We start from the raw sequence: 25,132 nt of genomic DNA on the forward strand, positions 1-25,132 counted from the left end.
CATGATGTTGTATATTTACCTCATACAGGTCTATCATGATGTTGTATACAGTATTTACCTCATAAAGGTCTATCATGATGTTGTATACAGTATTTACCTCATACAGGTCTATCATGATGTTGTATACAGTATTTACCTCATACAGCTCTATCATGATGTTGTATACAGTATTTACCTCATACAGGTCTATCATGATGTTGTATACAGTATTTACCTCATACAGCTCTATCATGATGTTGTATATTTACCTCGTAAAGGTCTATCATGATGTTGTATACAGTATTTACCTCATACAGGTCTATCATGATGTTGTATACAGTATTTACCTCATACAGGTCTATCATGATGTTGTATATTTACCTCGTAAAGGTCTATCATGATGCTGTATACAGTATTTACCTCATACAGGTCTATCATGATGTTGTATACAGTATTTACCTCATACAGCTCTATCATGATGTTGTATATTTACCTCATCAAGGTCTATCATGATGTTGTATACAGTATTTACCTCATACAGCTCTATCATGATGTTGTATATTTACCTCATCAAGGTCTATCATGATGTTGTATACAGTATTTACCTCATACAGCTCTATCATGATGTTGTATATTTACCTCATCAAGGTCTATCATGATGTTGTATACAGTATTTACCTCATACAGGTCTATCGTGACGTTGTATATGTACCTCCTGCAGGTCGATTATGACGTTGTATATGTACCTCATGCAGGTCTATCATTGAGTTGTATATTTACCTCATACAGGTCTATCATGACGTTGTATATTTACCCCATACAGCTCTATCATGACGTTGTATATTTACCTCATACAGGTCTATCATGACGTTGTATATTTACTCCATACAGGTCTATCATGACGTTGTATACAGTATTTACCTCATACAGCTCTATCATGATGTTGTATATTTACCTCATCAAGGTCTATCATGATGTTGTATACAGTATTTACCTCATACAGGTCTATCGTGACGTTGTATATGTACCTCATGCAGGTCTATCATTGAGTTGTATATTTACCTCATACAGGTCTATCATTGAGTTGTATATTTACCTCATACAGGTCTATCATGACGTTGCCCTCGTGTCCCATGCTGCTGACTACGTTCTCCAGGGCCAGGGTGTAGAAGACCCCTCCAGTCTCTGACACGTACAGGTTGTAGGTGTCGTTCTGGTTCCACTCCTGCACCGCCGCAACCACCCGGTTCTCATCCGTACTGATCACATGCAGATCCTAGCAGAGAAATAACGTCAGCGGGTTACATTTGACATTAAGTTGCATATATACTGTATCATGTAATTAATTACAGACGAATATACACAGAGTGTACACGCCCAACAGTTTCCTGTGTGTATCAAGAATGGTCCACCACCTCAAAGATATCCAGCCAACTTGACACAACGGGGGGAATCATTGGCGTCAACATGGGCCAGTATCCCTGTGAAACCCTTTCGACACCTTGTAGAGTCCATGCCACGACGAATTGAGGCTGTTCTGAGGGCAACTCAATATTAGGAAGGTGTTCTTAATGTTTGGTACACTGAGTTAAATGAACATTTAAATTAACCATTTTTACAGCGATTTTGTTTCATTACAATTCAATAATTAGTTGGTAGCTAACCATTTCAATTAGATTGCATTGGTGAAACAATCAGGTTTAATTAATGCCATGCAGGCCCAACTGTAATTTCAGTTACACAAAATAATTACACAATACTAATTACACGGGAATGAATGACTTAATGAAGAGAGTATCAAGCAACATAGACTCAAACGTCCAATTTCTAAATCCCCATGTAATTATCAAATTAACAGAGGTGATGCAGTATGTAACTCTCAAAATGTATAGCTTCCCCCTCCTTTTCACCAGTAAGGTAACAGAAAAACGATCTACTGCTTCAGAAGTATTGCACAGTGGAAGGGATCTGATTAAATACAATTTTGATTTGATACTATCTCTAACTACTGTAGCTCCGCCATGGAGAGAATAGTTCAACCCTGACAAATTTTGCATGCATCTACCCATTTAGAACGCATTCTAATTAATCCAGCACATAATCACAAGAAAATAACAAGTTATAAATTGAATCTAACCTCTCCCTTGATTAACCTGAACAATTGACACTCTGAACCAGCTTTGATTTCTATGTACCCACAATCAACGCCTGTTAATAATAAGATGTCAACGGGTGTATTACAGTGGCCTTTCGAGAACCTCCGTCTACCCAATTTACCATCCCAACCCCGCTGGGTTTAATCATAAGAATAAATCAGTATCAGACCTCATTCTCACCAACGTAACTCCAGCGAGGAGGATATTACACTTATTAACTTGAATTGTGTGCTTGTCGGCCCGCACTAACACAGAGGGACACAAGCTGTTCTCGCTGGTGAATTTCATCTACCTCTGACTGCACCTGCAACACCTCAGTGTGGAGAGAGAAAGAGCGAGAGAGAGAGAGCAAGAGAGAGAGAGAGAGAGAGAGAGAGAGAGAGAGAGAGAAAGAGAGAGAGAGATGAGGATGGCCCATGGCTTGATTGAATAAAACATGTTTAATTGTCAACGGAGAGGCGGGAAGGCCACAAGAGAGGCCACAGGCATATAGCTGCATTGAATAACAATGCCAGAAACAACGGTAGTCGGTTTCGGCCTCAGTTCACTCATAAATAACAAAGAGATGCTGGATAGAAAGCTACCTGTGTTGTTTCCAGTATTGGTCTCATGATGGCTTAGGTTTGAATTCCCATAGAGGTTATTCTTTTGATGTATTTAAGGTAGGTTGAATCATAGATATATAACCACTGGACAGGAGTCTGGTCGAGTGGGTAACACTCTCGCTTCCGGAACCATATACTCCCTCCTGCAGCAGGGATCCCGGTTTGTTCCCAGCATGAGCCCTAGACACTTCTGCACGCTCTACTCTATCCTGGCATGTTGATAGACACACATGGTCACGCAATGGTTGGTGGGTTATACCTTAGGCAAGGTGTATTTGGGTAGCTTCATGGGTGTGAAGACTTCCCGCTTGGCTGACACGTAGTAGATTGGACGCCCACCAGTTGACACCTGCAGGTCATGAAACCATTGAATGAAAACACATTCAAGATATACGACCCATCAAAGCATACTACACACTAAAGCACTGATTAATATGATCTGTTATAATTCATTTACAATAAACGTATTACATGTTCTCTCACTCACACACACCCCTTTGGATTACATTAATAAAACACGTTCATCAGTAAAACGCACCAATCCCAAAAATACATAATAGCCTTAAAATAAACACTTAAGTGTAATATGATCTTCAACATTTCTGATAATCCTACTACATGTTGTCTTACACACACACCTCTGTTCTGGTTCACGTCAGATATGGGCAATTACCTACCTGGACAAACACATACTCGTCTTGCACCACAAGGGAATTGGGGTCAATGTAGCCAGGGAACGGCTTGCCCTTATTGGCCTCGGTGCAGTTCTGCAGCTTGCAGGTGACGTACAGCGCCTCTGCACACACGGAGAGAAGAAACCGCAGCCATAGAACCAATGATCATATTAGCCAATGGGGGACAGGCAGCCTTCACCGCGAGCTAGCCTTCCATCAGGTGTCTCACATTAATTGCATCAATAAAGTGGCGAGCAAAAAGCGAGAGGAAAGTGGATGGAGGACCAGGGAGGCCAATTGCTTTCTTTCCTCTCAACAGCGGTGTGAGGTGGGGAGCGAGGTGTGGGACTGGCTGTCCCTGTGTGTTAGGCTTCAGCTAAATATGTTGTCTGGTTTACACAGCGAGCCGCGTGATCAATGGTGATAGCCATACATGGGCAAGGCTTGCGCTGTCACAAGGGTGTCTGTATCTGTGGCGGCTGCTAACTGGGAGTGATTCTGCCACTCCGGCCAAAAAGGTGTTTTTTTGCTTTCTGTCAGGGATTAGAGGGGAGTTTCTATTTTTGTCTATTGAGTTAGTTGAGGACCGGGGAGAATAACCCTTAAGTTTTGAGAGACGTATCCCCAGTACAATGGCGAAGATTAACTATGAGCTGTGTATGTCATGTGTTACCTCCATATGCGTCTCACCCTTTTGACGTTAGGATACATGTTCATGACAGAATAGAAAAACATAAACTGTGAATTGGTATTGTATCATGCATATTGCGTCACTGTATCAGGTAGATCCATTCAAATTAATTCTGTTCTGCCAAACCATGGACGGATGGCCATTGGGTTTCCATCCATTCCATTGACATTCAGAATGTTGAGCATCGGGATCACTCTGGTTTTAAAAGGCATTCTAATATATGCATTACTTTCCTCAATCGTCATTGTGTCCCCCCGCGCCTTTAAATCGTGTGGCCAATAGCCCTTCATACCCTCTCAATCCCTTTCCATTTTAGTTCAAGGCCCATGGTACAGTAGAGACACTGGAAAACTGAGGAACAGAGCAGGAACTCTGAAAATGTAATTACTCACGTCCTTCAGAGATTATGGTTTCCAGGTGAATTAAGCCCGGTTCTTTGTCTAAACCCGTTTTGGACCTGCGAGGGAAAATACACATTTCTTTCAGGTACATCACTATTCTTTAGCAAGGAAAGACAGAAGGATATCACTGATGCTAACGAGCCTATACTTACCTTCTTATCCCTGACATTGCTTGTCAGATAAATTCAGAACACTGAGGGGAAATGACAACCAGAATGACAATTGCAAGAAACTTCAAGGGCCCCAGGCTATACCTCTGTGGAACACCTCAAAAGGTTGTACATTGAGGTAAAAAGGAAAACTACCTCAGGTGTTGCGTGTGATGTCACCGTGTTCAAGGCAAAACCTTACGAAACTGCCCTTACTTTCCTGACAGATTGATGGGGAACGCATCCTGACATCATTAGTAAGAGGGAAAGTAATTGATTTGCTTGCTCAGAACGCCCGCAGACAAAGTGCAGCTACACAAAATCATTACAGGCCTGAAAGATTTACTAAAAGGAAATCAGAGGGATATCTTCATAGAGCAAAGGAGACAGCACACAAAGGGAAAGGATATCACGCACAGAGCCCACCCCCCCGATCTTAATTATGGCAGTTTGTCAGTATTGGTGATTTCCCAGATAATAACGCATCATCTCTAATTCTCCCTCTCGTTCTCCCTCATTCGCTCTTCAGTTTAAAAACTAAGGGTGAACAACCATTCTTTAAGCTCACCTATTTCAAGTCTCATAGACTGTACTATAGGGTGAATCTGAACCTACAGCATCTACAATGTGAGAAGATGTAAGGGGCAGTAATAATGATTTGACGTTTCATTAGCTGTGATGTTGTCTCCCTTGAGACTAGTGGTAAAAAATTAGGAGAAGGATTGTCATGAGATGGAGCTCTTGCCTCACATTAAAAAAACTCAGAGAGAATGTGACCTATAGATGTGATCCAGATTCCAGATGAAAATCTGCTCACGACTGGCAGGTTGACGTTTTTTGGGACGAGTCCTGTCCTTGAGTCAGAACTGAGCGATTTCCACTTGATGGGCCAGCTGCAAAGTCATATTGGCTATATTGTACAAATGTATAAGCTCTTTGGTTTAATTTAATGTTAGGGTTAGGCATCAGGGTTAGCAGTGTGGTTAAGGTTAGGTTTCAAATCTGATTTTATGAATTTGTGGCTGTGCTAGCGACACAAAGCTGCCTCTAGAACAAGATTCATGACGAAACATGTTAACCTGCTCACGACTGTGCCTTTTCTTTTCAACTACAATGGTCTGATTCAGAAAGGAAGTTTCCCAAAACCTTATTAACAGGGTTGACACAGTTCTAAAAATACATCTCACTCACTCAAGGAGTGCAGAAGCAAACCCTCTAGGCATCGTCCTCCCAGAACTGCCTAGCTTGTTACCCCTGACAGTTTCGCACAAATTTACTCAACAAAAGCTTTTTTTATACATCCGACTTAAGCCAGTTGTGTTAAAAAGGACTGGATTTGACAGTTCGTGTCTGGCAGACGTGGGACCAGCTACGAAGTAGAACAGATGGAGAACAGAGGAGGATAACAAGAAACGAAACAGAAGGAGGAAGATCAAATCCCTGCAGAATATAGATAGAAGACAAGAGCATTCTCATGGGGTGGATTTGACTGACACGGTCAAGTAAGGTCATGCTTTCGAATGACCTAGGGCTATTTGGTTCAAACAGAAGATCAAATCAAACTACAATGCTCTTATCAAATATTATCAAGGACTGCTGTATCCCAAGACAGAGAAATTCCAAAAAAATATATTTTTCCAGCATTAATTGTACAAGGTAATTCATACATATCCAAATCCATTTAACGCCCTCAAATTAACATTCCAAACGTAACTCCAAAACCTTGTATATAACTTTGCTTTAGGAATAACATTGAACAGGACCCTCCAGGGCTCCAACAGGTCCAACTGAAATCACAAAACTCATCCAAAATCCAACTCATGTGTTGACTACTCCGTCTGTTCACATTCCCTTGTTCACTAGCCACGCTCGACCAAACGAAGACCACATCGTTAGCTGCATTCCAAACGCTGAACCATTCAGCACAGTGAGTTCACTAACAAGCCCTAATGCGCCGCTGCATTCATTAGAAGTCTGAACCTCTTTGGAGTGTCAGTACCTTGCTATCTCATGTTGAGAAAGAACAGGCGCAGACACATCAATAATGTAATGCAAAGAAGAGGATTCACTCTGGCATATCTCCTTCCATTAAGAATGTGGAACGACCAATGTATAGTTAAATGTATAGTTAGTCTCGACATTAGGGAAGACAGGAAGAAGGGTAATGGTTGCTGTGCTTACCAGTAGAATCGATTGGGGGCCACCCTCTCATGGACAAGTTGCCACCTCCTTCCAAACTCCACCGAGCTGTACAGCTGTGGGGAGAAAGCCGATGGGAGTTACATACTGTATTCAGTCAGACAAGACAGATTAAATGAATAGTGTAAAATAAACATTCAACACAAACCCTAAAAGTCCAGATAGTTAACTTTAATTCAAATAGTTTAGCATTTTCCCATTACAGTCAATGTGATACAATATGAGCATAACTCGTTATAGAATTAGTCCTGGTCACTTCACAAATAATGCAATTACTTATACCTCCCTAGGAAAAAAATTCTCTCAAGTTCATTTACATTCTTGAGAAGCTATGTTACCTACATGGCACAAGAGGGCAACAAAAATGTGCCTCAGAAAGAATCACCAGAACAGGGCAGAAGCTGAGGACACAATTGACACGGTCAATTCTCCACACATTCCTTCCATGTGAAAACCCCACACACATTCCCAGGTTAAATATGAAGCTGTAAAAGGGATTGTGTATGGTGAGGGTGTCATTGTGCTGGAGATATGGCTACATACTCCTAACAAGGCTAGAGATCAGCGGGGGGGGGGGGGGGGGGCTGATGTGTGTGTGTGTGTGGTGGGGAGCCTAGCAGGGGAGCCGCGGCACAGCCGGTGGTCTCAATGTGAGCATTGTTTCGCTAGTCAGCACTTCGGTAGGTTGCTGAGATATCCCAATCTCTACTGAGAGCTGCTACACAGAGATGGTTCTCACACACACACATAAACATCACAGTCTCTATCGGTAGATGATATGAGCCGAGGGGGGATTCTTTCAAGAAACAGGAAAGCTTATTTGGGGAAGGAAGCATGGTACAATTGAATATCCTGAATAAGCATGGAATAAATGCCTTTTGTTTGCCTTATTTTTCACTATTTATTGTGGAGTCAGTATTTTTTTCTTACTAACTGGTTACTGTGAAGTATCCAAGGTAAATACATGAATAATGTCAATATCGGGCTTTGTTTTGTTTGTTGTTTTTTGAGCTTAATGTGTTTAATGCTGTCCAGCCAATGAGGCGCAAACCTTGTGAGAATGGTCAAGTTGTGAAAGTTTGGATGTTACTTTTTTTGTTTGTTTTTTTGTACAAAAACAGCTACAACAGCTAAGCCAAATTATGTATTAGTTTACTGATTACAGCAGAGAAGTCAACGAGGCATAAGACTTTATTTAATTGTTTTAGTTTGTGGACTTTTTCCATTTTAAATGTGAGCGATCAAGCATAACATGCAAACAGTAATTTATTAACGGCCGACTGAATGGTAATACTGTTTGTTTATATTTGTTTATTTTTTTTAAATTGTAGTTATTTACTCTTTCCTGAAGGGTGAAGTCAAGGCCTCAGTTAACAGACCTCAATATCAGCACATTTTCATTCAAATAATCCCCTTGAAAATTATTGTTATTCAATGGATAATCATATTTAATTAAACTAATCCGAACCACTATTAAAGCCAAGCTGAATTGCAGGCATTTGAACTGTAGTGAAATGATGTTCCTTTACTTCAGGTCTTTACACAATGGTCTTCAAAGAACACCAGTGAAGGCCAACCATAAAGGTCTTCAGTCCACAACACATACTAATACCATTTGTAACATCATTAACCATTCCATAACATTAGATCACATTGAACACGTTACTATGCTTGTACTAAGCTGCATGTACTATACAGTCTGTTCCTTCCATACCATATGTGCCATATAAAATATCTGACTATGAGCATATGCTATTCTGGCCACAGAACAAGGTCAATATATTTCTATGTCAATACATGGCAGTGGAAAATGTGAAAAATGCTATTTGAACTGAGCTATGACTTTCATAAGGAACAGAGTTGAATTAAACAGATGCAAGGAGAAGGAAGGAAATCACTCTGGCTAATTAGCTAACCCCCACAGTGAGGTTGTGTCTCAAATTGCACCCTATTCCCTAGTTAGTGCAATCATTTTAACCAGGGGCCATATGGATCTGGTCAAAAGTAGTGCATCATATAGGGAATAGGGTGCCATTTGAGACACACGGTGTTAGCACTTAGTCAGGCAAGTCGGAGAGGGATTTGTACATTGAAATACGGACTGGCTAGAGAGCCAGTTCCTCAATCTAGGAAATGCCAAGGAGGAATAGCTCCAGGGCACCATAGAGAGTAAATAAAGAGAAGGGGAAAGACAGGAGCAGGAGAGAAAAGGGAGGGAGGGAGACGAGGGGCGAGTGTGAGAGATTGAGAAGGAGAGAGAGTGAGATTAAAAGAGACAGAGTGAGAAAGGCAGAGATAGAAAGAGAAAAGTCAAGAAAGTAGTGACGGTGTATAGAGCCTAGCATATATATATATACATACACATACATACAGTGGGGAGAATAAGTATTTGATACACTGCCGATTTTGCAGGTTTTCCTACTTATAAAGCATGTAGAGGTCTGTAATTTTTTATCATAGGTACACTTCAACTGTGAGAGGTGGAATCTAAAAAAATCCAGAAAATCACATTGTATGATTTTTAAGTAATTAATTTGCATTTTATTGCATGACATACTGTAAGTATTTGATACATCATAAAAGCAGAACTTAATATTTGGTACAGAAACCTTTGTTTGCAATTACAGAGACAATACGTTTCCTGTAGTTCTTGACCAGGTTTTCACACACTGCAGCAGGGATTTTGGCCCACACCTCCATACAGACCTTCTCCAGATCCTTCAGGTTTCAGGGCTGTCGCTGGGCAATACGCACTTTCAGCTCCCTCCAAAGATTTTCTATTGGGTTCAGGTCTGGAGACTGGCTAGGCCACTCCAGGACCTTGAGATGCTTTTTACGGAGCCACTCCTTAGTTGCCCTGGCTGTGTGTTTCGGGTCGTTGTCATGCTGGAAGACCCAGCCACGACCCATCTTCAATGCTCTTACTGAGGGAAGGAGGTTGTTGGCCAAGATCTCACGATACATGGCCCCATCCATCCTCCCCTCAATACGGTGCAGTCGTCCTGTCCCCTTTGCAGAAAAGCATCCCCAAAGAATGATGTTTCCACCTCCTTGCTTTATGGTTGGGATGGTGTTCTTGGGGTTGTACTCATCCTTCTTCTTCCTCCAAACACGGCGAGTGGAGTTTAGACCAAAAAGCTCTATTTTTGTCTCATCAGACCACATGACCTTATCCCATTCCTCCTCTGGATCATCCAGATGGTCATTGGCAAACTTCAGACGGGCCTGCACATGCGCTGGCTTGAGCAGGGGGACCTTGCGTGCGCTGCAGGATTTTAATCCATGACGGCGTAGTGTGTTACTAATGGTTTTCTTTGAGACTGTGGTCCCAGCTCTCTTCAGGTCATTGACCAGGTCCTGCCATGTAGTTATGGGCTGATCCCTCACCTTCCTCATGATCATTGATGCCCCACGAGGTGAGATCTTGCATGGAGCCCCAGACCGAGAGTGATTGACAGTCATCTTGAACTTCTTCCATTTTATAATAATTGCGCCAACAGTTGTTGCCTTCTCACCAAGCTGCTTGCCTATTGTCCTGTAGCCCATCCCAGCCTTGTGCAGGTCTACAATTGTATCCCTGATGTCCTTACACAGCTCTCTGGTCTTGGCCATTGTGGAGAGGTTGGAGTCTGTTTGAGTGTGTGGACAGGTGTCTTTTATACAGGTAACGAGTTCAAACAGGTGCAGTTAATACAGGTAATGAGTGGAGAACAAGAGGGCTTCTTAAAGAAAAACGAACAGGTCTGTGAGAGCCGTAATTCTTACTGGTTGGTAGGTTATCAAATACTTATGTCATGCAATAAAATGCAAATTAATAACTTAAAAATCATGCAATGTGATTTTCTGGATTTTTGTTTTAGATTCCGTCTCTCACAGTTGAAGTGTACCTATGATAAAAATTACAGACCTCTACATGCTTTGTCCATGCTCTGGACACTATATTAATACATACATACATACATACATACATACATACGTACACACATATACATATATATATACACACATATATATATACACTGCTCAAAAAAATAAAGGGAACACTTAAACAACACAATGTAACTCCAAGTCAATCACACTTCTGTGAAATCAAACTGTCCACTTAGGAAGCAACACTGATTGACAATAAATTTCACATGCTGTTGTGCAAATGGAATAGACAAAAGGTGGTAATTATAGGCAATTAGCAAGACACCCCCCAAAACAGGAGTGATTCTGCAGGTGGTGACCACAGACCACTTCTCAGTTCCTATGCTTCCTGGCTGATGTTTTGGTCACTTTTGAATGCTGGCGGTGCTCTCACTCTAGTGGTAGCATGAGACGGAGTCTACAAGCCACACAAGTGGCTCAGGTAGTGCAGTTCATCCAGGATGGCACATCAATGCGAACTGTGGCAAAAAGGTTTGCTGTGTCTGTCAAAGTAGTGTCCAGAGCATGCAGGCGCTACCAGGAGACAGGCCAGTACATCAGGAGACGTGGAGGAGGACGTAGGAGGGCAACAACCCAGCAGCAGGACCAGTACCTCCGCCTTTGTGCAAGGAGGTGCACTGCCAGAGCCCTGCAAAATGACCTCCAGCAGGCCACAAATGTGCATATGTGTGTGCGTATATATATATATATATATACACACACATGTATATGTATATGTATGTGTGTGTGTGTGTGTGTGTGTGTGTGTGTGTGTGTGTGTGTGTGTGTGTGTGTGTGTGTGTGTGTGTATATATGTATGTATACACACACATATACATGTGTGTGTATATGTATATATATATAAATAATACACACACACGACCAGGTGCATCCTATAACAACAGCAAAAAAAACTCCCGAAGTACAATAAGCATCTCCCCTGGAAAAAGTATTATTATTATTTATCAGATGTGAAACATTAGGCCCAAATGGCTCTGGCTGCAAGCAAGGCATTTTATTAATGGTAATGGTCATTCTCAAAATGGCTATATATCGCAGGTCTGGAATATATCTTTTGCATAATTACCTTCTCTCTTGTCTCAGTAGTTCACCGACAATTACCATCACAAGACAGTGTCTCATATATTAGATTATTATCTATTCGATAAAAATATGCACTTCATTCCCTTAGACTCAATGAATTATAAGCACAATGTTTATATGTTTGTCTGATTCATCGAGCTTAAATGGGGATATCAAATCCCTGAGTCATGGAGGAAAGGAATTAGTCAAACCATTGGTCTTAGGGTATATAATACACGTTTAACCTTTGTGAAGGTGCTTATGACTGTTTATCGGTGTTCACCTCTGCTGGTTTTGCAGAGTGAAAATGTCACGGCATCAATGAAAATGTCACGTTTCTATCTTTTGTAGTAAAAACAATAGAGAAAGATTAGTCTTTCCAAGGATATCAACCAATTAGTAGAGAATTAGTAGGCAATTAGTTGGCAATGCCTACTCACAATTGGTCAAAATCACGCGATGCACATCTTCCTCTATTTTTTTTTACTACCAAACATAGAAATAAACTATTGTCAAATATGTTGATGTTGGGGGTGGTGCTGGAGATGATGAATTTGAAGTTTAAAAATGGTGAAGTTTCCTTTTAATAAGGGACTTCGGTATTGGTCCTCAAAAGTCCCCATACAGCAAAAGAAAGTCCTCATGTAGGGCCATCTGTAGGACTCTATGAAATATAGGAAGTAGGTTGAGTGTATGGCACTATACAGTCCATTTGGAAAGTATTCAGACCCTTTCCTTTTTCCACATTTTGTTATGTTACAGCCGTATTCTAAAAAGGATACAACAATTTTTCCCCCTCAATCAATCTACACACAATACCCCATTATGACAAAGCTGAAAAACATCCCCACAGCATGATGCTGCCACCACCATGCTTCACCATAGAGAGATTGGGAAACTAGTCAGGATTGAGGGAAGATGAACAAAGCAAAGTACAGAGAGATCCTTGATGAAAACCTGTTCCAGAGCGCTCAGGACCACAGACTGGGGCGAAGGTTCACCTTTCAGCAGGACAACGACCCGAAGCACACAGCCAAGACAACGCAGGAGTGGCCTCGGAAAAGTCTCTGAATGTCCTTGAGTGGCCCAACCAGGGCTCGGACTTGAACCTGATAAAACATCTCTGGACCTGAAAATAGATGTGCAGCAACACTCTCCATCCAACCTGACAGAGTTTGAGGATCTACAGAGGAAAATGGGAAAAACTCCCCAAATACAGGTGTGCCAAGCGTGTAGCGTTATACCTAAGAAGAATCAAGGCTGTAATCGCTGCCAAAGGTGCATCAACAAAGTACTGACTAAAGGGTCTGAATACTTATGTAAATATGATATGTTGTTTTTAAATACATTTGCAAAAATATCTAAAAACCTGTTATTGCTTTGTCATTATGGAGTATTGTGTGTAGATTGATGAGGAAAAAAACCAATTTAATACATTTTAGAATAAGGCTTTAACGTAACAAAATGTGGAAAAAGTCAAGGAGCCTGAATACATTCTGAATGCACTGTATATGGAGTACATGGCTCTATATACAGCTTTGGTCTCAGCCACAAGAACTGAATTTATTCAAGTATGAGCAAATCCGTTTGAGCAAGTTATGACTAATTGACTTTGCCACTCAGTTGAACTTAAACATATTACACAGTCTAGTGTTGTTATGTCAACAATCATCAATCCACTTCGTGTGAATGCTACTCGCTTTCAGGAAAGTTCAGGGCTACATTCAGGACTACTTTTAGCTTACATCCACCGACACCAATCAAGTCTCTAACTCGTCTAATCTCTCTCTCTCTCCCTCTCTCTTTGTCATATCTGAATATGAGTAATGAGTCAGACAATAGCCTCTCGCCATGGTTACGCCACTCAATCACCGGCAGAGAAAATCGTCCAACTGATGCTGCCTCACCCCTCACTCTCACCCTCCACCTGACTCATAACAGCTCACCTTGTTTTGATGTCTGACAGAGGGCAAAACCGACAGAAGACAGAAAGCCTCTGATGACAAAAGAGACAGTAGCTAGCTACCAGATACAGCAGTTAAGTGATCTCTCTCTCTGTGTGTGTGTGTGTGTGTGTGTGTGTGTGTGTGTGTGTGTGTGTGTGTGTGTGTGTGTGTGTGTGTGTGTGTGTGTGTGTGTGTGTGTGTGTGTGTGTTTTCTAGAAGTCCCTCAATCTAGGACATGCAAATAATGAGGAGAAATAGCTCTAAGGGCCCACTGCAAGAGAAATGAAGGGAAGGGGAAAGACAGGAGTAGGGGAGAGGGAGTGCGGAAGGAATGGAGGGAGGTAGAGAGGTTGCCTGACGACTCAAACTGAATTCTTCCGCTGCTCATCTAAGACTGCCATCATTGAAGCCATTTGCCTTGACGTCAAAATGAGGGGTGTTGTACAAAAAATGTCATCAGTGATTGGATCATTTCTAACTAAGCAGGTTATCAAAGTATTCAAACCCACTGCTTTACCCACGTTTGTTCTGGCTCTGGCCCAACCCATAGGTTTCTGGGAACAATCAAAATGGTTAGAATTTGTTTGCTTTCAAGAAATCGTCGGGGGAGGTACTCAAATTCAGACTCATTGCTGAGAATGATCTAACGCTCGTGGGCGTAGCGTAGCATTTATCTTGGGCAAGGAGTCTGGGTAATCAGGTAAGTAGAGAGGGGGGGTGGGTAGGTAAGGAGAGAGTATGCAATTGAGATTGAAAGAAAGGGAGTTTCCTGTGTGTAACAAGAATGGTCCATCACTCAAATGACATCCAGCAAACATGACAACCGTGGGAAACATTGGCATCAACATGGGCTGGCATCCCTGTAGAATGCTTTCGACACCTTGTAGAGTCCATGCCCTGACAAATTGAGGCTGTTCTGAGGACCAAAGTGGGAGGGGGGGGTTTGCTTCAACTCAATATTAGGAAGATATTCTTAATGTTTTGTACACTCAGTGTATATGCATGGCCAGGTGCATCTTATAACTACAGCCTAACACCTCCCAAGGTACACTAAGTACCTCCACAGGAAAAAAAAGAGAAACATTCATTATTTATCAGATGTGAAACATTAGGCCCAAATTGCTCTGGCTGCAAGCAAGGCATTTTATTAATGGTTATGGTCATTCTCAAAATTGCTATAAATCGCAGGTCTGGAATATATATTTTACATATTACCATCTCTCGCCTCAGTAGTTCATCGGTAATTACCATCATCAGACAGCGTCTCATATATTAGACGGTTATATATTCTTAAAACATACGCACTTCATTCCCTTGGACTAGACTGTTGATGATTAATCGCCACATTTTTTACACCTTTGATGCCTTGCCCGAAAATACTGTAGGGGATATCAAATCCCTGACTCATGGAGGAAAGGAATTAGTCAAACTCTCAGTCTAAGGGTATCTAATACACGTTTAACCTTTGTCAAGGTGCTTAGGACTGTTTATCTGGGTTCACCTCTGTTGGTTTTGCTTTCTCCTAAAGTTATTGGAAGGGATGCCGGGCCTACCTTTAACGGATGAGGAGCTTAAGGGACTTAGGGATTCGTCCTTGTAAGTCCCCAAACTGCACCGGACAATCCTCATGTAGGGCCACCTGAGCCACATATACAGTAGGACTCTATGAAGAATGTGGAGTATATTGAGTGTATGGCACTATATATGGAATATATGTAGAATATTGAGTATACAGTATGGCACTATATACGGAGTATGGCTCCATATACAGCCATATGTAGTAGATTGAGAATATGGCCCTACAGTTGAAGTCGGAAGTTTACATACGCCTTAGCCAAATACATTTAAACTCAGTTTTTCACAATTCCTGACATTTAATTCTAGTAGAAATTCCCTTTTGCCACAACTTTGGAAGTATGCTTGGGGTCATTGTCCATTTGGAAGACCCATTTGCGACCAAGCTTTAACTTCCTGACTGATGTCTTGAGATGTTGCTTCAATACATCCACATACTTTTCCTCCCTCATGATGCCATCTAATTTTTCCCACAACACCATACTAGCACCCCCGTGCTTCATGGTTGGGATGGTGTTCTTTGGCTTGCAGGCATCCCCCTTTGTCCTCCAAACATAACGATGGTCATTATGGCCAAACATTTCTATTTTTGTTTCATCAGACCAGAGGACATTTATCCAAAAAGTATGATCTTTGTCCCCATGTGCAGTTGCAAACCGTAGTCTGGCAATTTTGGAGCAGTGGCTTCTTCCTTGCTGAGGGGCCTTTCAGGTCATGTCAATATAGGATTTGTTTTACTGTGGATATAGATACTTTTGTACCAGTTTCCTCCAGCATCTTTACAAGGTCCTTTGCTGTTGTTCTGGGATTGATATGCACTTTTTGCACCAAAGTACGTTCATCTCTGGGAGACAGAACGTGTCTCCTTCCTGAGCGGTATGGCGGCTGCATGGTCCCATGGTGTTTATACTTGCGTACTATTGTTTGTACAGATGAATGTGGTACCTTCAGGCATTTGGAAATTGCTCCCAAGGATGAACCAGACTTGTGGAGGTCAACAATTTTTGAGGTCTTGGCTGATTTCTTTTGATTTTCCCATGATGTCAAGCAATACATCCACAGGTACACCTCCAATTGGCTCAAATGATGTCAATTAGCCTCTCAGAAGCTTCTAAAGCCATGACATCATTTCCTGGAATTTTCCAAGCTGTTTAAAAGGCACAGTCAACTTAGTGTATGTCAACTTCTGACCCACTGGAATTGTGATACAGTGAATTATAAGTGAAATAATCTGTCTGTAAACAATTGTTGGAAAAACTACTTGTGTCATGCACGATGTAGATGTCCTAACTGACTTGCTAAAACTATAGTTTGTTAACAAGAAATTTGTGGAATGGTTGAAAACCTAGTTTTAATGACTCCAACCTAAGTGTATGTAAACTTCCGACTTCAACTGTATGTATGTATGTATGTATGTATGTATGTATGTATGTATGTATGTATGTATGTATGTATGTATGTATGTATGTATGTATGTATGTATGTATGTATGTATGTATGTATGTATGTATGTATGTATGTATGGAGTTTATGGCCCGAGTCTCAGCCACAGAAACTGAATTTGTTAAAATAAAGCAAATCGTTGAGTAAGTTATGAAGACTTGACTTTGTTGAATCGATTCAATATATTGGAGTTTAGACGAGTGGAAATCAACCTTAAAACCCACTCAGTTTCTTAGTTGAGGGCTATCATAAGTTTAAATCCACTGGATATGCTAATCACGTCTCTCTCCCCGGTAACACACCTCACTCAACTGCAGAGTAAATAGTCCCACCACATCAATCACCCCACCGCCTGACTCAGAAGAACAGTCATTTAATTACCATAGTGAATTATTGTAATGTTTGTTTGTCAATTAATCCCATAAGGGATGGGTTGCCAATTGGCGATTTGATGTCGTCTTGTTTTGATGTCTGACAGAGGGCAAAACCGACGAAAGACAGAAAGCCTCTGATGACAAAAAGATACAGTAGTTAAGTGATCTCTGTGTGTCAGTCAGTTCTCACTCCTCTTACCTTCTGGTCATGGCTGTAGGCAAGGATCCAGTCCTCCTGCTCGGGGTGGAAGAGCAGGCTGAGGATGTAGAAGCTGAGGCGGTACTTCTGATACGTGGCTCCCTCATCGGAGCTGATCAGCAGGCTGCTTTCCACTTCCGGGTCAGTCAGAAGCATGATCTGAATGAGAGCAGACATAAATAGAATCAGAGCTAGCCATGGAGGGAGCTGGTCCTGGAAGACTGGGAGATATTATAGTTGGCTTGGAAGTGAGGCTTGGTTTCAATCAGTGTTGGATAAAGATACCAAAATATATACAATTTAAATCTGAGTTAAACCATGCAGTGGAGGCTCCTCAGAGGAGGAAGGGGAGGACCATCCTATTCAGTAAATATCATTTAAAAAAATTGTGAAACATTAAAACAGTTATCCTTTTTTAGAAAGAACTATACCAAATATATTCACATCAACAAATTATTTATTAAAACACACTGTTCCGCAATGAAAGTCTACAGCAGCCTCAACAGCACTCTGTAGGGTAGCACCATGGTGTACTCGAGGGGACAGCTAGTTTCCGTCCTCCTCTGGGTACAACAACAACAACAAAGAAATGTCCGGAAACTTGCAGGTGCCTTGGTGGAAGAGTCGGGTAACATCTCACAGCAAGAACTGCCAAATCTGGTGCAGTCCATGAGGGGGAGATGCACTGCAGTACTTAATGCAGCTGGTGGCCACACCAGATACTGACTGTTACTTTTGATTTTGACCCCCACTTTGTTCAGGGACACATTCCATTTCTGTTAGTCACATGTCTGTGGAACTTATGTTTATATGTCTCAGTTGTTGAATCTTATGTTCGTACAAATATTTACACATGTTAGGTTTACTGAAAATAAACGCAGTTGACAGTGAGAGGAAGTTTCTTTATTTGCTGAGTTTAATTTAGCCTACTCAAACACCTGGCTCAAACAGAGAGGGATGCTATGTTAGCTAGCTGGCTATGGCTATCCAACACTGGAACTCTTCCAAGTCAAGGTAAGCTTTTGGTTTTATTAATGTATTGCGACCAGGGCCCATCAGTGTAACTGCTAAACTGCTTGCTGCCTGTACACTGTACTGCATGATTGTAGCAGGTTTACTAACATGTTAGTTCTAATAACCATGTTTACTATGACCTTAGCTAATATGGTGACAATGATGTAGGCTGTGTGTCGCGGTTAGGATGATATGAAGGTTTGGCTTGGAAAGTTTTTTTCGGCTGGTCACAGACAGCTGATGTGTTGTGTACTGAAGTCCATAAGCGAAGGGAAAATGTGAGCGGCGGAGAGCGTGTAGATGCGAGAAGCAAAATAATCATGCTGTTTGTATGTGGCTGCTATGAAAGTGAACTGTGTTTGCGTGGGATTAGGGTGTATTCATTCCGCCAATTATGTTGAAAAACATTTCTTAAACAGAAGCAAATGTAATGAAACAGGGATAAACATACCTGAATTTGTCCAATAAAAACTCTTGTTTGAAACTGTTGGATTAATGATTACACCCTAGATCAGCTAGATGCAGCCAAGAGTGTGCAAAGTATTGACAATACTGTGTGCACAGTATTGTCACTGTCTGTCATCTTGATTACTCAAATGTCTCTCTCGACCTTTGCAACCAAGTGGTAAACCTTTCATAGGTTAGACTGTAGCAACCTCGTGACGGGAATTTGAGTATCATGTAGTAACCTAAACCTATCAATTGTACATTGAGCTGGTAACAGAAATAAGACCATGCCCATCCTCCCTCATCTTAAATGTCACCGACCGCCACTGAATCCATGTGATGGGCAGCTTGAGAGTTTGAAGTTGATTGAAAAAAAGTGATATTATTATTAGATTATATGATTTGATTACAAAGTCTACATTTAATAACAGATATAATGTACGTAATTTGCGGTTCTAAATTGGCGTCTTTAGACTCACAGTCATGTCCTGCGTGTTAGATATCTCAATTATAAACCTGTGTTCCGCTTTGCTAGAGCCTAATTATTGTTGTACAGACAGTCTTTTAAACACACCCTTTGCCTATCTTGTAGCGAGTGTGTATGGGTAACGCATTCAGATTTCTCTCCCTATTTTTCTCCTGCTGTCTGTTCAGTCGGGCTTTGAAAGCTCTAATTTCCACAAGGCTTTGTTCTTTTCTTGGAAGTTCACAATTTTTTCCCTGTGATTGTGCCAAGAGAGAAAAAAAACACATATATCAAAAGATATAATCAGCAGCAAATGTAATTGAATCAGTCATCCTGAACACTTACATAACCCCTTATCAGTAGCACAGTGGGGAAGTAGAGAGTGTGTGTGTGTGTGTGTGTGTGTGTGTGTGTGTGTGTGTGTGTGTGTGTGTGTGTGTGTGTGTGTGTGTGTGTGTGTGTGTGTGTGTGTGTGTGTGTGTGTGTGTGTGTGTGTGTGTGTGTGTGTGTGTGTGTGTGTGTGTGTGCGTGTGTGTGTGTGTGCGTGTGCATGTGTGCTTCTCGAGTCACTATGTTAATAAAACCATGAACTGATTGGCACTTATCCTAACTCATCCATCCCAGTAGTGCCCACAATTACAATGTCAGACAACAACTCTGAAACCTCCACAGTTTCAGTGTCAAGACATTATGGCACCGTCAAACCGTCGAAGTCTAGGAGTCTCCTCACACCACCATATTTCTATAGTTCACCAACCCCAGCAAAACCACTGTTCACATTACGCCAGCAAATTGTCATTAATGACATCAGTCGTGCAGGGATCACACCGCTATGGAACAATGCTGACTGGGTTATAGAGGATAGAGATGAGGCTAACAGAGTAGGGAGACAGAACCTTCAACAAACAACCCAAGGTGATTTTAACAGGTTTCCCCATTTGACAAATCTCCTAAGTTTCCCTGATTACCATCAATAGGCATGGATTTGGGAATGGGGCATGATGTAAAACGCCTAACACACTTCCAGCAGGCACCATTGGCTATATAACATAGCAAGCTTGAGCAGGCGCGGCTGAGACTCTAAGTCATTTGTCAAACTATGCATGATAATGGTAGCTATAGTGGGCCGACCCCAAACACAAGTTCATCAATCACAGTGAGCTAGCGTAGCGCCATACGTGATCCACATGCTGACCAATCCAATCAAATATCAGATGCAGCAGCCAACACATATTATTTTTACATTCCATACACAATTAACAGCGTTTTAACTCTGGGCACTATTAAAACTTTGTCTGCTCCTATAACTGTGGAAACAACACCCTATTGTGATACAGCCCTATTCTAGCCTATGTAGGCTAATGCAGCTATTGTGATACAGCCCTATTCTAGCCTATGTAGGCTAATGCAGCTATTGTGATACAGCCCTATTCTAGCCTATGTAGGCTAATGCAGCTATTGTGATACAGCCCTATTCTAGCCTATGTAGGCTAATGCAGCTATTGTGATACAGCCCTATTCTAGCCTATGTAGGCTAATGCAGCTATTGTGAGGGGAGGATTATAAGCGGTTTCATGAATTCGGGAACACTCACATGACTTATTTCAATAATTTGTTGTTAGAATATGGAAATCGATATATCCTAGTGCGACGTGAAAATGGGTTAGGGAGATTCTGGCGAGCTTCTCAGGGATCTGATTAGTTCCACTTCTAACCTTCAGATGAGAGAGAAATGAGGGGAAGAGTTGGACAGATGTGGCAGTGAGGGAATGAATCCTGTAGGAGTTGTGTTGAATACCATATTCTGCTTCATAAGACGACATTAACCATCAGCGGTAAACAGGGCAATGACGTTGCCAAGTATTCAGCTGTTATACTGTCATCTAAAAACTCATCTTCACTTAACATGGTTAATATACGCTTAGCTTCAAGCCTTTAGACTTATGTTATGGCAGAGCTTTACCTTGTCATTTTACACATTTATATAAAATTGTGTAAAAAATGTTAACAACATCCTCATCATTCAAAAGGACATGACTGTTTGTTTAGACATAACTGTATCTTTAGATACACTATCTTGGAGCTTCACCTTGTAATTTAACAGATTTATATTACAAGCTGCATAGAAATGTCAACATCCTCTTCACACAACATGACAATACGGTGTCATGTTTAGACAGGAAATGACAGACGTAACATGTTGACTCAATCAACGTTTCCAAGGGTCATTTGAAGAAACCATCTCACACTGGTCGAAACAACTCTGAAAATGCTTATGCAAATGTTGCGTCATGTTATGCCGCCAAATTAAATCCTTCACTTTTTGCTTTACCGGAGTTTTATAAATAAAAGGAGAAACACTAAAAAGGAATCATGCTGACCCTGAAACTTTCTCCAGAGTTCCATGCTCTGTAATCCACACAAACGCTGGCATTTTGTTCATTTCTACACTTCACACTTTCCCCTGATGGAGCACGGGGAAAAGAGAGGGCATGCCTGGAATTGCTACCATTGTGTGTGTGTGTGTGTGTGTGTATGTGTATGTGTGTGTGTGCACGCTCCAGTGTGTTTATACCAATGTGCGTGTGCATGTATTTAGTTTATGAGGCCAAAGGGGTTCAAAATGACCAAAGGATAATGAAGCAGCCACCAACTGCAAGACGTTTAAGAAGTGTGCGATGAATAACACACTGAGTTAATAGCCGTGCAGCAGTAAATACTCAGTGATAGAATATTAATGAAATTAGGCCCATATTTTCCATTTCACCCCAGTCACAGTAATTGGATTGTGAAGCCTCTCTCTAAATCCAAGCGTAACACAGTCGGTGCCCAAGCAACACATATACTCTGTCTGCACTATAGGAAGTTCAAATGGCAAGATTTCAAGGAAATTCATGGAGAAGAGTAGAGGGAAAGTAGAACTCACTAAATTGTAGCTCCTAACAACAGACCCCCACTTTTAGGCTGACATGCTGCTACTAGTTTGACTACCCAGACATGATTATGAGAGTTTGAATGGGCATGTTTGAATGGGCATGTTACCTGTAAACCAGCAGCAGGTGCGTTGTTGTTGAACGGAAAACAATAGTTGTTGCTTGTTTGCTCATGTCATCCCATGGACTGTCGGTGACCAGTAAGTGAACTCCTCAGACAAAAAGGTCAGTCTTGACTGTCTCTTTAGCCTTGTAGAGATGTCTGAAGAGCAGCAGTAGTGTAGAAGCCATGAATCAGCCACCATCTAGTGGCCCAAGTCAAAATTACACAATACCCAACATAACTAGACCAAGGGTCTTCAACCTTTTCTTGCCAAGGGACCCCCCCAGGAAGTGTAACTCCAAACACATTTTGTCTAAGAGCACTGGTGTAGCGCAGTTTCTCTGGACCCCCGCAAAGCCTACTGCGTCAGCCCCTCAGTATAGACTTCCGATCGCTGTCCGTGGTTCTGAAATGGCAACGTCTGTGTGTCTGCCTATCGATAGGCTATCAGATTGGTGCTAGTGCTTGTAGTAGCCTACAGCTTTGCTTTACTGGATACACATTTGTTTTTTTGGGTCGTCCTTTTCTCATGTTAAGCCTAACATTTATGTTTCACTAAGTTTTAGGCCTACAGTGTTGCAATGCTGCTATTTAGAATGCTGACTGGTTGCAATTATGTATTTACTTGCTCGGTAATTAAAGTAGGACATTCAAACATTGCAGATTGTAAAATGCATGTTCTATGCAACAACATACTAATCAGTAACCAATTTATGTTTTTAATAGGATACAACGGTCCTGTAGACCTATAGCCTACCTTTGCCGTCCTCACGTTCTCGCGCAGCTTGGGTCGAACCAAAGATCAAAACAATAGCTTACTAGGGATTGTTTCATTATGCAGACAATGCAGTCTAGCCTACTAGCCTATCTATAGCTATATACAGTATTTAGCATGGTAGCCTATTTATATTACACACTGGAACTCGGACTCCACGCTGTGGGCTATCCGTCTCATCACTTGTAGGCTTACCAATGTTCACAGAAGGAGGGGGGGGGGGGGGAGTCTCTGGCAGTACCCATCAGGTTGGTTTTCTGGGAGAGGAGGAGGCTCGATACTCTCACTAGAGGAACGGTCACTATTCGCAAGAAGTGGGGGAGCAAGGCCCCTCTCATAGCAGGGCCCGGGCAGTGAGGTCTCAGTCTGGACTGGCAAGCTGCTAGCTGCTGCATAACTAGACCTACTAGCTTCCACCTGGTGTTTCGTTTCGCTGTGTTTTTGTGCACCACTTGCCTTTTGTTCATCCATCTTGAACAATGCACTCACTCTCCATCCGAGTCCGACCTGATTCACCTAACTTTTTTGAACTATTGATAGCCAATTAGGTGAGGAGTCCGTAAAATTAAAAATATCTATTTTCGCAGACCCCCTACAGTACCTCCATGGACACCCCAGAGTTTTAAAATAACAACTACCTCTGTTTAAAACTTAACAATTTGGCCGTTCTGGTCAGCTAGTCCAATTTAGATTTTTGTTAGGGCGATTCCAAAATGTGTGCAAAAACAGAAGAAACCTCCCCAGCAAATAAGTTCGAGTTTGATGGACAGGAAGTTTATGGGTTTTTCCATGGGGGAAATCATGAATAGAAACCATCCAACTTCGCAGGAGAAAAGGCAGCAAGATCATTTTGCGTAAATCTTATAAGACATACTGCTCTTGAACTACAGTAAATTTGAATGTACATCTATCTACTGTGAGTGAAATGTTCCAATATTCACATGGACATTCTATATTAATGTCTTAAGAACGTATCTTAATAATGCTATTACAACTGAGTTAATTGTCCACAGTGCATTTTAATTACTGCCAGAATTGCTTCATTTCCTCTGTATGCCCATCTGGAATTAATAAAAATGGCCTACTCTTTCCTTTGTAAGAAATCTCAGTCTAACACACTCACTAAAACCTAGGAAAGATAATACATCTTTAATGAAAAGCCCTGCAATGCCTTGGAGAGATCATTTCTGCCTAATGGACTTCACTCTCTTCATCTGCTAATACAATGTACTGTACTTGCGCTTACTAAAGACATACCTAAGGCGTTATTTAGCGGTTGCTGCTTTGAACCCAGGCTATAACCTATTTATGGAGAACATGTCAGCAATAGAAAGGGATTGAATGGGTTTAACTACAGGGTTATGTTCATTTAGGGCAGGTTTTAAAATGTTTTACAAAGGGAAACTAAAATGAGCATTTCTTAGTGGACAGGTCCAGGTAGTCTCTTCCTCTGTTTCAGTCCGTTTTTGTCCATTTGAACACAACCCAGGTCTTGCTTTGGATGGGAGACCGAGTAGATGGCTAATTGAGGCTACGGGCAAAAAGGGCAATCAAGCAGGGACAAGGTCTGGCATGGGAAAAGAAGGGAAGTCTTCATAAGAGGGTAATAAAAATGTCAGCCGGGAGACTTGGGTTGCTCGGGCAAAGGTCTCACCAAAGTGAAATGGGGGCCAAGCGGGAAGAAGAGAAAGAGGGACATTGAACAAGTGAGAACACACTGCGACAAATGGTGCATGGATCATCTTCTTGGATTTCTATTCAGACAGACAGTATCATTATTGCCTCGTCATCAGTTCACCTCTTCATTTCACCCGTATTTGATCACTCCCTTAAAACTTTGTCTTGTCTTTTGCATACACTATTACAGCTCTCTATTCTGGACTATAATGAGCCCTTCTCTTTATTTTCCTTCCCCGATGGAGTCCACAAGCCAACCAGGAGCTGCAACACTTTGAACTCTCCTTATTAACACAAGTACTGTCTCTTGAGCTCAGGCATTTGAGGTCTAGAC

At 41.6% G+C, this 25,132-nt stretch overlaps 1 protein-coding gene across 3 annotated transcripts in view; it reads right to left on the minus strand.

Moving 5' to 3' along the window:
• LOC129836223 (VPS10 domain-containing receptor SorCS1-like) overlaps positions 1–25,132 on the minus strand; it is a 142,987-nt gene that overhangs the window by 35,846 nt on the left and 82,009 nt on the right. For all 3 annotated transcript variants that reach the window (XM_055902096.1, XM_055902105.1, XM_055902114.1), the window contains exons 4-9: positions 17,384–17,542; positions 6,837–6,910; positions 4,498–4,562; positions 3,418–3,536; positions 3,000–3,089; positions 1,076–1,255 (exon numbers count right to left, since the gene is read on the minus strand). In XM_055902096.1, coding sequence (XP_055758071.1) covers positions 1,076–1,255; positions 3,000–3,089; positions 3,418–3,536; positions 4,498–4,562; positions 6,837–6,910; positions 17,384–17,542 — 687 coding nt within the window. The remainder of the gene's footprint in view (positions 1–1,075; positions 1,256–2,999; positions 3,090–3,417; positions 3,537–4,497; positions 4,563–6,836; positions 6,911–17,383; positions 17,543–25,132) is intronic.

The sequence above is a fragment of the Salvelinus fontinalis genome, chromosome 3, assembly GCF_029448725.1.
Source record: "Salvelinus fontinalis isolate EN_2023a chromosome 3, ASM2944872v1, whole genome shotgun sequence".
Classification (NCBI taxonomy): Eukaryota; Metazoa; Chordata; class Actinopteri; order Salmoniformes; family Salmonidae; genus Salvelinus; species Salvelinus fontinalis.